We start from the raw sequence: 17,424 nt of genomic DNA on the forward strand, positions 1-17,424 counted from the left end.
TTAAATTCCTATAATCCCACTTAATTCTCGTTAAGAGCATAGCTCTATGCATTAGTCTATTCAAGCTGCTATAAAAAATATAAGTAGGTATCTTAAGCAACAGGTATTTATTCCTAATAGTTTGAATAGAGTGAAATCCAAATACTAGCTGATTTAGTTCATTGGAGACAGGGTTTTTCCTGCCATAATCACTGTTGCCTTTTCTCTTTGACATCGTGTGACAAAGAACAAATTTTCTCTTCACTAATTCCCTCATGAAGGGTAAATATCAATGACCTCATCTAAATCTACCTCCCAAAGTCTACACCTCCAATCCTATGAAGCCTTTGGCCAGTGTTTCAATGTAATAGTTTTCAGGAAACTAAATTCCAGCCACAAAATTCTTACTGCTATAGCATTTATTATATAATGTTTACTCTATGTTACTCTACAGTGTTTGTACTGCAACATGTTGACTTTTGGGGACACCAAAGTCCAAGAAATACAAGTAATCACTTCAGCTAAACATCAAAATTATCTTCCTGATTTTTAGTGTTAGTACTGTTTCAGACATTTGCCAGAACACAATAGTAAACCCAACACCTAAATAAATCTCGATGGAGATAGCAACACCCTTTCACACTTTACTTCAGGGGCCTGAAAAATCCACTATTTGCTTAGTTCAGAGAAGCAAAAAATCATGGAGTGGAACACACAAAGAGAATTGCACTTAAGTAATCACAATATAAATGATTCTTTAATTTTATTTGACTGTGCAAATTTCACCAACAAATGATGCTTATGTTACTGAGAATATCTGTTTTCTATAATTTCCTATTTTATCTAGAAAATCATTTTACACTAACTACACTACAATAATTTTACAATAACTATAATATTACCTTGTAGTAGACCTTAACATTTTAAGAGTAACTAAAAGAATAAATTAAATTTCATCTCTCAAAAGTTGTGCCAGTAATTATAACAATTAAAAGTTTTATATGAAGTATTGCTTAAAATCCATAAAAATAGCTCATAATCATAGAGATGGTCACAGAGAAAAACAAAGAGCTTAAGATAGTTTCACAAAAATCACATTTTGAATAGTGTCTTCAAAATCCATGAACTTTCCACTTTCCACTGGCTTTGTTTGCATTTTATATAAAGACGAAATAAGTTCCTCAATTTTATTTAATTTAGTAGTTTTGAAGTACAATAAAATTGTAGGCAATAGACTATAATTACAAGAGGGACAAGACAATTTTATTGAATTAATTTTCTTAACTACATTATGGAATTAACTTCTGTGGTGCTGTTCTTTTAAATTACATTTGAAATGAATAAAAATATAAAGAAGTATTAAAATTACATTAAAACAATATCTCTATTAATTTCCATCCATCATAGCTGAAGTATATTTTGTTAGTACAGAATGAACATAAAATAGGAGATATGTGTAATGTCACTTCTTAATAAGCTATCATATTATTATGTACTTAATAATAGTCACTATATTTCTAAGAGCTTATAACAAGGATGTAAATAAGAAAATTATTACCATCTTAGGGTCTTAGGGATTGCAGAGGAATACGGATACAAAAATGCAAAATTTCAAGAAAAATAATTCTTCCCTGTGCAACTAAATTTTTATGAATTGAGTTTTGTAAATAAGAATATTTGGACAATAGCAATGCACTGATAGTAAAACATTTGAAAACTGTATTAAAGACTTGAAAGGTAAGTTCAATAACAATGGACATATACCAAATGAGTATGAGCATAGATCTAATAATCTGCAGTCTTCTTAAGGTGCTTTCTCTAGTGGCAATGGGAAACATAAATTGACAACAGAAAAGTAATTGGTACATAGTAGCTTTATTATATTATGTACTGGCAATGGGAAACATAAATTGACAACAGATAAGTAATTGGTACATAGTAGCTTTATTATATTATGTACTTTGACATTGCATAATATAAAACACAGGATCTCTTCTTAAAGAGTGTTCAATTCAAACAGGAAAAAGCATTTGAAAGACACTATTGCTGATTTTTATATGCCAACATGTTATTCACATGACGATATCCACTCTTACTTTTTCTTTTACCACATCCAAGATTAGTTATTTTGAAAAAAAATAATATGGTGGCATCATGATTCTGTTTAAACCATTCTTGTAGTGTCATATTCATCTTCAGATAAAAGAATAGAACTCTTCTTATGGGTTCTTCTTATCAAACTCATCATATGGTCTTTCAACTAGTTATCTATGTTGTGCATTGTGCTTGCTGTCCTTTAACTTTTGAGTCTTTGCATCATTTATATTCTCCTTTATCCTGTCACAAGGTCTTACATTAATATCCTTTTTTTTCTAAGAGTTACTGGTCAACAAATTAATCTTATCTTTTCCCTTCAGATATTAGTTTGATCATAACATTTTTACCTTCATCATGTGGATGGCAAAAGTGTAGCACCTATTCATGAGCTTTGTCCTTTCTATCCTCCCCATTTCCTAATTGGTATGCTATAGATCGTAGAAAAGTGAAGGGATGATGGATGAATCCATGAAATTGGAGTCATACAGAAATAAAATTGAATTACAGCTGACTGCTAAATGTCATTACTTCCTTGGTTCCATGTATTAGCTCTGACACACAGACATGCATGTGCACAGAGACACAGACACAGACACACAGAAACAGACACGCACAGACACAGATACATGAGAAAAAGAAATACCATAGGAATTTATAAAGTAGGTAGCTTACTAGTGGGAGACACTCTGTCATGGTTTCTCTTATTTATTTTTGCCATTTTTCCACTGTGGCAACCATTTTGTCTTTACACTTTACTATACTCTATCTCTGTTTACTGAAGTCATCCAAGTTCAATCAAGTTAGAATTTCTATAATCTAAACAAATGTTAGTATGTTTTTTCATAAGTTTCCTGAGACAATTTTAACATATACACAAGGTTAATACTATTTGTAGTCAAGAAAGGAATGGACTATAACTTATCAAAGTTAATTTGTTTTCTAATTTGTAAATCTTCATAACTGCACAGAAATAGTGAACAATACCCTAATATATGCCATGTTGAATTGTGTTCTGTTTATGATCAATAAATTACGTTTTCTTCCTACAAGTTATTCTTTAAAGAATTCAGGATTAATGTTGACAGGCAAATATTTTTCACGTGCTGCATCTGTAAGGATATTCTTAGTACATTTGAGGAAGAGGTTGAATATATCATTTTGATTTTGAAATTATTCTGGTACAGTTATTCACTCTACATAATAAGACCATTCTGCTAGGGAATTAAAACATCTGCAAGAAACATGCAAATCACATTACAACCTAGCTAGAGATTGACAATCTGTAGCCATCTGCGAGAACATAACTCTTTATCAAGTAGAAATGTGAAGAATGAATATTTCCAAGAAAGACATGGGTATTTCCCCAACACGGGTTATCAAAATAAACAGCAATCCTGAGAAAATATCACTTGCTCAGGGACTTAATGATGACAACAATATTTAGGAAAATTAGCTCAGCTTTGGTGATAATAGCATATCTCACACTGTTTTCCTGATTACACTTTTTAAGATGTTAGCTTTACTGTGCATTTCTAAAACAAATTATATTGGTTGTTTGATTGGTATAACAATGAAATTTTGTTGGAGGTTATTATTTGACAAGATCACTAGATGTGTGTATATATATGTGTGTGTGTGTATATAAATATATACACTGTGTGCACATATATGCAGAATACCTATTTGTGTATGTATGGTAATACTTGTGTTTGGACTCTAAGCCTTTTTTATCTGTCAGGCATTCTGCTGATTGATCCATGCCTCCAGCCCTTTTTAGGTATATTTCAGACAGATCTCCTCTCTATAACAAGTGGTCTGAACAATGGTCCTTAGTGTATACATCTCATGGAGTTGAGATGACAAATGCACAACCTTGTATCCAGATTTTCATTGGTCAAGATGAGGTTGCACAGAATTTTTACCTGGCTGAGTTATGGATCAAAGTGTGAGCCAATGCACTTGGCCACATCTGAAATTTTAAATTTCAATTCCATAAGGAATATATAAAAACAGTCATGTCTAGGGATATCAGCAACATTTCATACTGATATACATTATTAATTTTTATACATGAAACTTTCTCTTAAGGATTTCTAATTTAAATGTCTTGTTTATTCTGACTCATATTCCTTTTGGAGAATGTTCATCAGAATTTCTCTATAGGAAATGAGGTCCCTTCCATCAATATGAATAAACTATTTATATATTGAGCAACATTTTAGCTTTCAGATTGTTTTTCTGTGAAGAAATGAAATTTCTGGAACACCAGTGAACAGAAGTTATGTGTATTCCCTCTGAAGACTTACTGTGCATTTTATTGATTGAATTTGCTGGTGTTTAGTGATTTCACATAATAGTATGATGGGCATATTATTTTCTAATCAATATATACCTTTCTTATGAACTCTTTGGGGACCCATACTAGACTATAACATAGAATTTGCTTTGAACTGTAGAGGCACAGGGCATAAACCCACTGAATTTTAGATTAGTTTCTTTATGTAGTCACAGACAATGTATTGTCAATTTGATTTTAAGGTGTCATTATGAAAGAAAAGCACTCAGTATTTTCATATTAATTTACATGTGATTACATTAAATATACATGCCAAGAGACTTATTCACAGTATATTTGGAAAATTTATTATTAAGTAGTTGTACACAAATTGCAATTTTACATGTCAGGTTACGCATACAATGCATCTTGGTCAACGTGATTCCTTCTACCCTTCTCCCCACTAGTTTTCCTCTTTTATCCCTACCCTCAAGATACATATTTTGGTATCTGAGTGAATCATGCAATATTCTTAAGCTCAGAAGCAACAGACATTTCTGCAATGTTTCAGGTGTCACAGTACTGGAAGGACCCATCTACGCTGTGGGAGGCCATGATGGCTGGAGCTATCTGAACACAGTGGAGAGATGGGACCCACAGAGTCAGCAGTGGACTTTTGTAGCAAGTATGGCTATTGCTCGGAGCACAGTTGGTGTAGCAGCATTGAATGGCAAGTGAGTACAGTTTCCTTTTGTAGATGACTTAAAGAGTGAACTCATCGCACATAATGGTAAACTACTTGGATAAAATTCTTGTAGAATCTTTTAAAATGCTCTTAGAGTTTTAATGTTTTAAAATTAGTCTTCATGTACAATTGGCAAAGAAAGGCCCTTGCTCTCTCCATGTGAAAGAGATACTGGAAATTCTTATCACTGATTACTGATTCATGGATAGCAAAGTGTTTATGAGAATATTTGCATCTTGTCTGTTAAAATGATAAAGTAGACTTTAAAGGATATTTGGTGTTTCCATTTCATGACTATATCTGTCTGTACACTTGTGAAGTACCTCCACTTTTATCATTTAAAATCAGAACCTCTAAGGCTCAGTATTAACCCGTAAGTTAGGCCAGATAATTCTTTGTTGGTCTAGGATACTGTCCAGTGCATTTTCAAGTTTTTAACCGTACTCTGAGTTTGTACGCACTAAATACCAACAGCAGCCACTTTCCCTCCAAATCAGAAAAACAAATACAAATACTTCAAGACATTGCTTCGTATCATCTATAAATGGCATAATAGAACTCTTTCTCACCCTTATCAGAAGTTGAGACATAATTATTCTGCTCAGGCAACTGCAAAAACTTTCATTTCATTCTCCCTGTGGATTTACTCCTGTGGTCCATGTTTAGAATCCTTGTACAGATGTTAATGATAAGCCTGTTTTCTATAAGGACTGAAGTTTCCAATTACAAATCTGTGGTAATCTTTAATACCCGCAGAGTGATATCCTGGTCTACTTTTTTTTTTTCATTTTATACTTCCCATATTGCTCTTTGGTTCTGACTCAAGTAGGCCAAGATCTAAGTTAAGGCAATCTTTTAAATTTTCTTTGTTTGTTTAAAATCCTATTCACATTATCCTTCTATGACTGGATGTTATTCATGGTTGAAATTCATCCACTTTGAGAATTGTTACTGCCAAGCCTATTTTCAATGATCTCCCTTGCACACTACTCCAAACTGTGTTTATACAATGAGCATCACACTCTGACACCAAAGAAATATTTTTGGATGTCTGATAATAGGCATTTTCCTCTTATTATCACATCTCTGTCTAATGTATCATTCTGACCTGTTATCCCAAATGTTATTTTTTGAAAATGTTTTCTCAATTAAAACTAATGAAAAGTAGCAGAAGGCTTCAACGTCATAAGTATTGGGATAGAATTGTGACCAGTTTTAAAGCAATGTGCCTAACTCATTTACTCCTTTTTATACAGAATAGACCTCATTTTTCAGTTAAGAAATGACTACCTAGAAGGAAAACAATATTTTCTACTATCTCAATGGTTAGGTATTGTCTTATGTCTAACCTATGACAAATGTTTGGGAGAAGTGAGTAAGACAACAGGAAAAACAGAGTTTTAGAAAACAAGCTGAGCTCTCTCCCCCTGGTTTCCTTCCTCTGGTTATTTTCACTGTGGTATCTAGGACTCCACCTTGGAACATTAGGAGAGAGAGGAGGTGGACAGTTCTCCATGGAGGTTTGACATAAATTTGCATTTTTGAAGAAAGAAGCTTGGCATGCTTGACTCACACCATCATTTCACTGTTACTAAAAGTCAGGCAGCTTTGATATGACCTTGTTTGTGATTGTATAGGAATTCTATGCCTCCATTAGAAAGAATGACATTGCCTCATTTGTTAAGAAATGGAAAGATTTGGAGAAATTATATTAAGTGAAGTAAGCCAGGCCCAAAGAAACATAGGTCCCATAGCGTCTCTTGTTTTCAATGACAAGTATATGTCTAGGACAAGCAGAGAAGGTCAAAGGATACGTACATATGAACACATGAGATAATGTTAAGCAAAATGTACCCCAAGAGAGGGATACAGTGGCTTTTCTTTCTTGCTAGTGTTAACTTACAATGTACTATGTGATTCTTTTGTTTCTTTTGTATGTTCTTCCCCCCATGGTATGACCCCTGTTTTCATTGGATTTGATGCTGGTGTTCTCCATCTTGTATATACATTTTTGTAATTTGGGGAGGGGAGGGGATATTGCGGAATGCTTAAATGGGGATGCAGGCTGACCCATTGTGATGACAATTATGTACAGGACACTATGTTGAAAACAAACTTTATGATTTCAGGGTGGAAGGGTGGGAGGTTTTGGACAGGTGGGGAGAAAAGTGATGGTAGGGGGAAAACAAAGAAGGAGGTAACAATGCTCATTATGAAATGTACTCATGACCTTACTCATGTAACTGTAACCCCTCTGTACAACATTTTTACAATAAATATATATACATACATATTAAAAAATAAAAGCCAGACAGCATTGGAAGATAGAGATAATACAGATACACATTTATGTTTTAAAGAACATGAAATAGAAGTAGTGTTTCCTTCCGGACAAAGTTTGAGAAGCTTTTCTTGTAATATTTTTTAAAATCTAGATTCCTCAGATTGAGGGAAAAAAATCAAATCACTGTGCAGGACTTCCTTTTGTTCCTGTGTACTTTGATGTCCCTGTGGGACACAGTAAAGCAATGGGAAGAGGAAACGCCTGTTGATTAGAGTATTGTAAATAACAAAGACAACTCTCAGAGTCTCAGAAGATTGGGTCTTCATCTCTTGACAAGGCAGCATTTCTGCCTTGTGATGGATTAAATTGTTGCCACAGTCAGGGACAATGTTATGTAACATGAAACAAACATACTCAAGAAATGATGTGAATTAAAGTGGGAGTCTCAACACAGCAAGCCTCTATAACACACCCCTATGTCCATATCTTACAACTATAAGATAAAAGTTGTTTCCAGACCTATTATTTTTTTTGGTATTGTTTATAGCAGACATAATAAAGAGAATCCTGGCATACTCAAAACACGCTTACATGAAAGTTCACTTAAGGCAGTTATTTTTGTCTCATGGAACTTCTAACTTACTGTAAGATATATACTGATTAGCTTTTGTAACAACCTGTACTCTGATCCAAATGATTCCTAAAGATTTTATTATCTTCTTCTTCATTGACTCAGAAGGACATATAAATGGTGGGACAAAGAGTGAACCAATTCAACAGTGATACTCACTGACCACTATGTTGGAAATAAACTACACAACTTCAGGGAGGGAGAAGAGACGATCGTGGACAAACCAGGGAAAAAACAAGGGAGTGGGTGACACTGTTCAAAAGGAAATGTGCTCTTACCTGACTTAGGTAACTGTAACCCCTCTGTACATCACCTTTACATTAAAATTTAAAGACCAAAGAGTAGGGAATCTCACTCTGTCGCTTAATATTAAACCTTTTCATTCTCAGTCTAATTTCATCCTGTCCTTCACTGTCAGATCTTCCATGAGAATGACATACTTGCCACCTTTTATTCATCAGCTGTTGTGACCTTCCGTGACTCTTGTCTTTACACGTAATACTTCTCTGTGTACATTGCCTTTTCTGTTATTTTTTCCTTTATTGGTCTCACAATTTTTTTACTTATCTTTCAACTCTAACTTGAAATGTCACATTCATTTTCCTGCTGCAAAACTGCCAGTGGTTACTTCCTATGCTGTCCATGTGTTTACTTCCAGTGCCAGAATTTCCACTGATCCTCAGATACTCCACATCTTATCATCTTAGTAAAAAATCAGCTGGTTAATGCAACGTCTGAGTGGACAGATTATGAGGGAAGAAAAAAGCCTTTGATAGATACTGAGAAATTCTCTGTGCACATGGTAGCAGGTATTCTAATTGTATATGGTTTCTATTCCTTAGTTGGTTTAATAATAATGAGACTATCATTATTATTGTTATTTATTTTTACTTTCTGGTATTTAGTCATCTAATTTTAATTATCACTAACAAGTAAATGATAGAAAATATGATTGTGAAGTATATATTTTGAAAATATTTTTTAAAGTATATGACTTAAATTTTTAGGTCTGCGGACATATGAAGCAGCCTATAAGTACATTGTTATCACTTTGCTCACATTCCTGTATCCTAATTTTATTTTCACAGAAGGAAGTGTGTCTTTTTTCTATTCAATTAGTTTTCCTGAGTGATAGTTGATATTCTACATTAGGTTATTGAAATTTTATAATGTTTAATTTTTTTTGGTCGATTTTGGGGCTTGAACTCTGGGCTTGGGTGCTACCCCTCAGCTCTTCAGCTCAAGGCGAGCACTCTACCACTTGAGCCACAGCACCACTTCCAGTTTTCTGAATAGTTTATTGGAGATAAGAGTCTCACAGACTTTCCTACCTGGGCTGGCTTTGAATTGTGATCCTCAGATCTCAGCCTCCTGAGTAGCTAGGATTACAGACGTGAGCCACCAGTGCCCAGCTTATTAAATTTTTACTTGTAGAACATATCATAATATGAACAACATGAGAAGAATAAATCATATGCCAAATGAAATAAACAACTGATAATGTAGCGTTTATTATGTAATTTATAAGAAAACAGCTGACATATATCAAGCATTAGTTCACTACTAATGTCATCTCATTTTTATTGAGAGATTTCATACATTTCTTGACTATATAAACACTGTTACTGTGTTCCAGTAGAGGAAGATTCATAATCTATGCAATCTTGTCATAGTAGTTACTAATATGATAATATAATTTGAAAACTTTTTAAGAACATTTTATTTCAATTTAAATATATGCTAATATATTAGCTGAAACATACAGATTGGTCCAGTACTGAAGTTATATTGAGTAAGCAGTACAATTAAGCCTAACTTTATTAATTTTTATTTAATTTTTTTAATTCTAAAGATGATGTGCAGAGTGGTTAAAGTTACATAAATCAGGAAATGAATACCTCTTCCCTAGTGTTTCCCCATTATTTTTCCTCAGAACCCTCCTCCTATACATTTTCAACATAGTGTTTAGTGAGTATCATTACCCCATTAGTTCATACTTTATCCCACCATTTCTGTATCCCATCTTACTATCCCCCAAACAGATAGACTTACATAAAAGACAGAAAGAACAGAAATAAAACAGAAAGAAGTGAAGATACTGTACAGAAAGGTTACAGTTATAAGAGTAAGGTAATGAGTACATTTCCTATCAATCATTGTTACCCTCTTCTTTGTTTTCCCCTACCATACCTTCCGTCCCCACCTCCCCAACTCTTCCCTCTCCCTCCCCCCAAGTTGTAAAGTTCAGTATGTCTCATTGTTACAATGGATCAATTTGTACCCTTATTTCAGCATTTTGTTATTTTCTTCCCCTCCCCATATTACAAAAATGTATATACAAGATATAGGGCACTGGAGTCAACTACAGTGAAAACAGGGGTTATACCATGGGGGAAGAACATACAAAAGAAACAAAATCACACAGTATAAGTACATTAAAAACAATAGCAACAAAGAAAAAATTTCTTCTGTCTCTATCTTGGAGTTCATTTCGCTTAGCATCATCTTTTTTTTTTCATGGGGCTTGAACTCTGGGCCTAGGTGCTGACCCTCAGCTCTTCAGATCAAGGAGAGCACTCTACCACTTGATCCACAGCACCACTTCTGGTTATCTGAGTGGTTTATTGGAGATAAGAGTCTCACAGTCCTTCCTACAGGGGATGGCTTTGAACCGTGATCCTAAGATCTCAGCCTCCTGAGTAGCTAGGATTACAGGCATGAGCCACATGATCCCGGTTTTAACATCATCTTATATGGTCATATTTGCATAGCTTTCGACCTTTTCTGCTTGTCCTAGACATATACTAGTTATTGCAGATAAGGGAAACCATGGGACCTATGTTTTTGGGGGCTTGGGTTATTTCATTTATTATCATTTTTTCCAAGTCTTTCCATTTTCTAACAAATGGGGCAGTGTCATTGTGTGTGTATGTGTGTGCGTGTATAATTTTCTTGATCTATTCATCTACTGAGGGGCATCTGGGTTGGTTCCATATCTTAGCTATGGTAAATAATACTATAGTAAATATAGTTGTGCCTGTAGTTTTAGTATGGCCTTGTTTGTGACATTTGTGTAAGTGCCCAAAAGTGAGATTGCTGGGTTATAGGGGAACTCTATGTGGAGTCTTTTCAGGAACCTCCATACTGCTTTCCAGAGTGGTTAAACAAGTTTACACTTCCACCAACAGTGCAAAAGGGTTCTTTTTTGGCCATATCCCCTCCAGCATCTGTTGTTATTAGAGTTCTTGATTATAATCATTATAACTAGGGTGAGGTAGAAACTCAATGTTGTTTTGATTTGCATTTCTTTTATGACTAGAGAAGTTGAGCATTTCTTCATGTTTCTATTGGCCATTCTTATTTCCTCTTCAGAGAAGTTTCTTTGTAAGTTTTTAGCTCACTTATTAATTGAGCGGTTGTTTCTTTGAGGATTTGTTGTTGGGGAATTTAATTTTTTGAGTTCTAAAGATATTTTAGATATGAGACCCTTGTCCATTGTATGGCTAGTGAAAATCTTCTTCCAACCTGTGAGCTTTCTATTGATCTTGATACCTATGTCTTTTGCTGTGCAGAAGCTCTGCATTTTATGAATCCCATTTAGTCTCACAGACTTTTCTGCCTGGGCTGGCTTTCCATTGCAAATCTGATCTCAGCCTCCTGAGTAGCTAAAATTACAGTATAAGCCATCAGTACCTGACCTTCACATTATTTTTTGTATTTTTTTGATTGTAAAAATGCTGTATAGAGGGGTTACAATTAAATGAGAAAGGTAATGAGTACATTTCCTATTGAGAATTGTTGCCTCCTCCTTTGTTTTCCCCCATCATCACTTCTCTCACACCTCCACAATGACCCTCCACCCCAAAGTTGTAAAGTTCGTTTTCAACATAGTGTTTTGTAGATCTCTTTGTTAAAATGGGCCAACCTGTATCCTTATTTAAGTATTTTGTCTTTTCCTTTCCCCTCCCCGAATTAGAAAAGTATATATACAAGATGCAGGGCACCAACATCAAATACAGTGAAAATAGGGGTTATACAATGGGGGAGGAACCTACAAAGTAACCAAAAATCACATGGTACATTATAAATACGTAAGAAACAATAGCAAGAAAGATAAAAGATATTTGGGTCCCAATCTTGGGGTTCATTTCACTTAACATTATCTTATGTGGTCATATGTACATAGGTTTTGACCTTTTCTACTTGTCCTAGTCATGTACTAGTTATTACAAATAAGGGAAACCATGAGACCTATGTTTCTTTGGGCCTGGCTTACTTTACTTAATATCATTTTTTCCAAGTCTTTCCATTTCCTAACAAATGGGCGATGTCATTTTTTCTGATGGAGGCTTTGAATTCACACACACACACACACACACACACACACACACACCACACTTAAAGAGAAACTTCTCTGAAGAGGAAATATAAATGGCCAATAGACACATGAAGAAATGATCAACCTTTCTAGCCACAAAAGAAATGCAAATCAAAACAATATTGAGATTCCATCTCACCCCAGTTAGAATGGCTATGATCAAGAAATCTAACAACAGATGCTGGAAGGGATGTGGCCAGAAAGGCCACCCTACTGGATTGTTGGTGGGAGTGTAAACTTGTTAAACCACTCTGGAAAGCAGAATAGAGGTTCCTCAAAAGACTCCACATAGAGCTGCCCTATGACCCAACAATCCCCAATCCCATTTTTGGGCATTTACCCAAATGCTCACAAACATGGCCATACTAACGTTACCAGCACAACTATGTTTATTGCAGCATTATTTACCATAGGTAATATATGGAACCAAGTCAGATATCCTTCAGTAGATGAATTTTTTTAGATAGATATAAGATTAATATAGTTTCTAACTTACTCATTACCTCTATGTAATAAATAGATTTACTTTCCGGTGAATATATTTTGTTTAATATATATCTTAATTAATATTTAATCATTAGCTTATTTAGATCTCTAGTTTGAGAACTTTTGTAAAAACATTTTGAATACTTAACATTATTTGTTTCTTAGATAATTATGTGGATTTTTTAGCCATTTTTAATAAATATAGTAAATATGTTACTTTAATGTATTTTATACATTGAACGATCTCTGCAACCCAGGTACAATATACACTTGGCTATGGTGTATGTACTTTTAATAACATTACATTTTACAAATATGTTGATATATGTTTTACATTTCATTTAGCAATTTGAAAAAAATAAAAAAAATATTACTACAAGAATTTACTTTATTGACAACTATCAGCAATTAGTACAGATATGTAAATAATAGAATTTATATGTAGGTTATGTGAAAAAAATAGAACAACTTAAGAATGAACACTTCTTTTAAATAATATATGATGTGATATAATTTTTATGTATAAAATACTATTTCTGTGTGAGTTGTCTCACATGAAGACAATCACAATCTTTCTACAGATATAGTTAGCTTTATTTCAAGATTATAGCATAATTCTCTTGTGTTACATTTTCAACTCAAACCACATGCAAATAAATGAGATTAGATTGCCTGAAGTGTTTAGGATGATTTTTAAAAAAAAAAAAAAAACAACATCTGAATGAATAAGTAGTTCCATTCTGGGTAATTTTGCAAGCTAAATTGTCCAATATTTGTGTTTTAAAAAGGCTCCTTGGGTAATTTCAACATATTGTAGGATTGAGAACCAGCAGACAAACTAGTGAGTAATCAAGTGGAGACATGAGCTTCAGGAAGGGAGCACTTGGGCAATCAGAAGCATTTGATCATAGCATACTTCATGAGAATCACAGACAACTTTTGAAAACAATATGCCCAGGATTTTAAATTGTTTAACTATATTCTATTATTCAAGGGCATTGGATCTTGAGTAAATCAAAGTATTAAATATTTTTATATATTTACTTTCTTTCTATGCTTTTATCTTGAAACTGAAAAAGGACAGCAAAGCTTTTCAATATCGTGGGGATAATAGCCATAAAATATGAAAAATTCCACAAATAGGATGTCCCTAAATAATGAAAGTCTCTTATGTCTTTGCTCTGTTGACTTTTGTTCATTTAGTTTAAATGTATACAATTCCTTACTTAATCTGCCATTCATCTAGAATCACACTATTTTTCACATAAAGGTCACATCAGCCTCATATCATTGCTCTAGCAGATTCTTATAGCTCCTGACACTGTAAAGTTTGTACATCTTTGAATTTTTTTCCTTCAGATATACTTGTGCTCATTTTATCATCGCCACCACCATTTTCTAGTTGTTGTGCAAACATCATTTTCTCAGGAAGACCTTACTCGGTTAATTTTTTATATGATACCCATACCTTTCATACCTTCCTCGAGCACTTAGGACTTCCCACAATTGTATATATGTGATTATTTTGTATGCATGTTTCCATATCTATAGATAGAATTACAAAACTTAGGATGTGTGTGTGTGTGTGTGTGTGTGTGTGTGTGTGTGTGTGTGTGTGTGTGTGTGTGTGTGTGCTGGTCATGGGTCTTGAACTCAGGGCTTGGCACTGTTCCTCTGTGTTTTTGCTGAAGGCTAGTAACCACTGTTGCACTTCCAGCTTTCTTGTGGTTAATTGGAGAGAAGACTTTTATGGATTTTCCTTCCTGGGTTGGCTTTAAACCAAGATTCTCACCTCTCAGTCTCCTGGATAGGTGAAATTACAAGAATGTGTCAGCAGCACTAAGTAAACCTTTATATTTTTTGTTTGAGCAGATGCACATAGGCCTTTTGCCTTCTGTTCTAAGAATTCTGACCTCCTTGGGTCTCACTCTGTGGGATTTCCTGGAGACATGTATAATTTATTATGTCCCAGTGTCCCAGTGTATTACAGATCTAGCTTCTGCATATGAATAAAAACATGTGCCATTTGTTTCTCTGAGTTTGACTTACCTCACTTAAAACTATTTGCTCTAAGTTCTTCCATTTCCCTGCAAATAACATATTATTGTTTCTAGTGGTGGTGTAAAATGCCACTGTGTATAGATACCACATTTTTATTGACCCACTTGTCTATTGTAGGACATCTGGACGGTTTCCATAACTTGGCTATTGTGAATAGCGTTGCAATGAACATGGATGGGCCAGTGTCTTTATGATATCCTGGCTTGTGATGTTCTGGGTAGATGCCCAGGAGTGGTATGGCTGGGAAGGTCTAACTTTAGTTTTTTGAAGAACTACTGTACATAGTGATTATACTAGTTCACATCCCACCAACAATGCAATAGGATTCCTTTTGCCCCACATTCCTATCAACTTTTGTTGGTCAAATTCACAATATTAGCCAATCTAACTGGGGTGAGTGTTGTTTCAATTTGCGTTTGCTTTCTGGCCAATCTAACTGGGGTGAGTTGTTTCAATTTGCGTTTGCTTTCTGGCCAGAGATGATGAGCATGTCCTCATATTTCTTTCTTTACTCTCACTCCTTCTTCTATTTCTCATTAGTTCCTTTGCCCATTTGGTGATTGGCTTACTAGCTTTGAAAGGGATTAGTTTCTTCAGCTTTTTGTATATTTTGTATATTAAACTTTTGTGTGATGTATTGCTGGTAATATCTAATTGGTAATAGTTTGACAATATTTATCAAAACATATTTCAAGCAATGAACACAAGATTTTTTTTTCAGTTTTTGCTATTTTTGTTTCCTTTTCTTTTTGTCTTATTTATCTATATATCATTGGGAGGTTAAGAAGAAGCACAGAAATGAATGAACAAGGGGTAAACAAATGAGCAATGGTACTCACTGGACACTTGGTTGAAAATGAACTACACAACTTATGGGTGAGATGGGAGGAAAAACACTGGGAGAGAACAAGGAATGGGCTGAAATTGTCCAAAAGGAAATATACTCTGCTTTACTTCTATAACCATAAATCCTCTGTTTTTAGTATTTAAAAATATGTGGCAAATTTAAAAGTGAAAAAGTGCATAAATGTGTGCAACAGTGAGTGTTTTCCTGTGGATGACATCATGATGTCATCAAATGAAAAAATATTATGCTAAGTAGGGTAACACTTTTTATATTTATGTATTTTAAGCACCAGTGATAATATAAAATTATTTTCCTGAATTCTGGAATATTTCTGATTATCAAGATAATGATATCAAATTAAAAATATTTTGTACTTTTCAGAAATATTTGATCAAACAGACACCATTATACTTGATTTTCATGTAAAAGCTTTCTTATCAATGGTATAAGTAATAAGACAGATGGTTGTTATGTCAATATGCATGTCCTAAACGGTAGTGATGGAACACATGATTTACACGCTCCCAAATCTATTGTGCCTCCAAAAGTAGAACAATCCTTTTTCTTCTGTTTATGGTCATTTTTCTTTTACAATAATGTGTATTTTAATAGAACTTCTTTAATATTTATGAATATTAATATACTAACACTCATTATTTAATTGATGCACACTTACAAGAACAAAAGATAGGAAAGTAAAACAGTGTCTCTTGGGAGAGATTGAACCAGTGAGATCCAGAAAAAACTAACAAAAACAAATGAAGATGATTGTGGTCCAATTAGCTTATTTGCATGTATGCAAATTGATCAATGGTTTTAAGAAGCTTGACAAGAGAGCATAATAGAAAGGGTGAGTTTGATTGCAACATATTTTATAAATGTATGGAAATGCTACAATAAAACATCTTATAAAATTAATTTATGCTAAATTTACAAAGAGAAGAAAAGAAAAAAAATTAAGCTTCTCAAATAATTATGGTTAGGAAATTATACTCACATTATCTAATGCTTTACATCACAGAGTAATCAGAATTCCAGGCCTATGTTTTCCTTTATAGGTTATCTGTTACAAAACCTTTAGTTGGAGTCATATATTTCTAACACAAAATGTAAAATTTCTTCTTAAAGGAACTTGCCAACATTTTGTCATTCCATTTCTGACCTTTAATCATGTTTTTCTTTTGTAATTTTAGGTTGTACTCAGTTGGGGGTCGCGATGGAAGCTCCTGCTTGAGTTCAATGGAGTACTATGATCCTCATACAAATAAGTGGAACATGTGTGCACCGATGTGCAAGAGGAGAGGTGGTGTAGGGGTAGCCACGTGTGACGGGTTTCTTTATGCAGTAGGTGGTCATGATGCCCCTGCTTCAAATCACTGCTCCAGGCTGCTAGATTATGTAGAAAGGTAAGAGCACCAAGGTATTGTTCTAGTGTGATTGCTAGTGAAATTAAGATGGAGCCTAAAATAAGTGATTATAAACTACATACACTGAATTAGGGAAAAATAAACTCAACTCCTGGAGTTGCAATTCTTTATACATGCTTCTTAAATAGTCTTATTTTTTTCCTTGAGTTAATTTGAAAAGTTTGGTTAAAAAACTAGGCAGTACTATCTGTTCATATTATTTTTTTCTGTTTGA

At 34.0% G+C, this 17,424-nt stretch overlaps 1 protein-coding gene across 1 annotated transcript in view; it reads left to right on the forward strand.

Annotated features, from left to right (window-relative positions):
* Klhl1 (kelch like family member 1) overlaps window positions 1-17,424 on the forward strand; it is a 251,010-nt gene that overhangs the window by 215,693 nt on the left and 17,893 nt on the right. The window contains exons 8-9 of the mRNA XM_042685460.1: window positions 4,923-5,085; window positions 16,977-17,189. Of these exons, the coding sequence (XP_042541394.1) occupies window positions 4,923-5,085; window positions 16,977-17,189 (376 nt within the window). The remainder of the gene's footprint in view (window positions 1-4,922; window positions 5,086-16,976; window positions 17,190-17,424) is intronic.

The sequence above is a fragment of the Dipodomys spectabilis genome, unplaced genomic scaffold (genome assembly GCF_019054845.1).
Source record: "Dipodomys spectabilis isolate Male_0828 unplaced genomic scaffold, ASM1905484v1 ptg000095l, whole genome shotgun sequence".
Taxonomy (NCBI): domain Eukaryota; kingdom Metazoa; phylum Chordata; class Mammalia; order Rodentia; family Heteromyidae; genus Dipodomys; species Dipodomys spectabilis.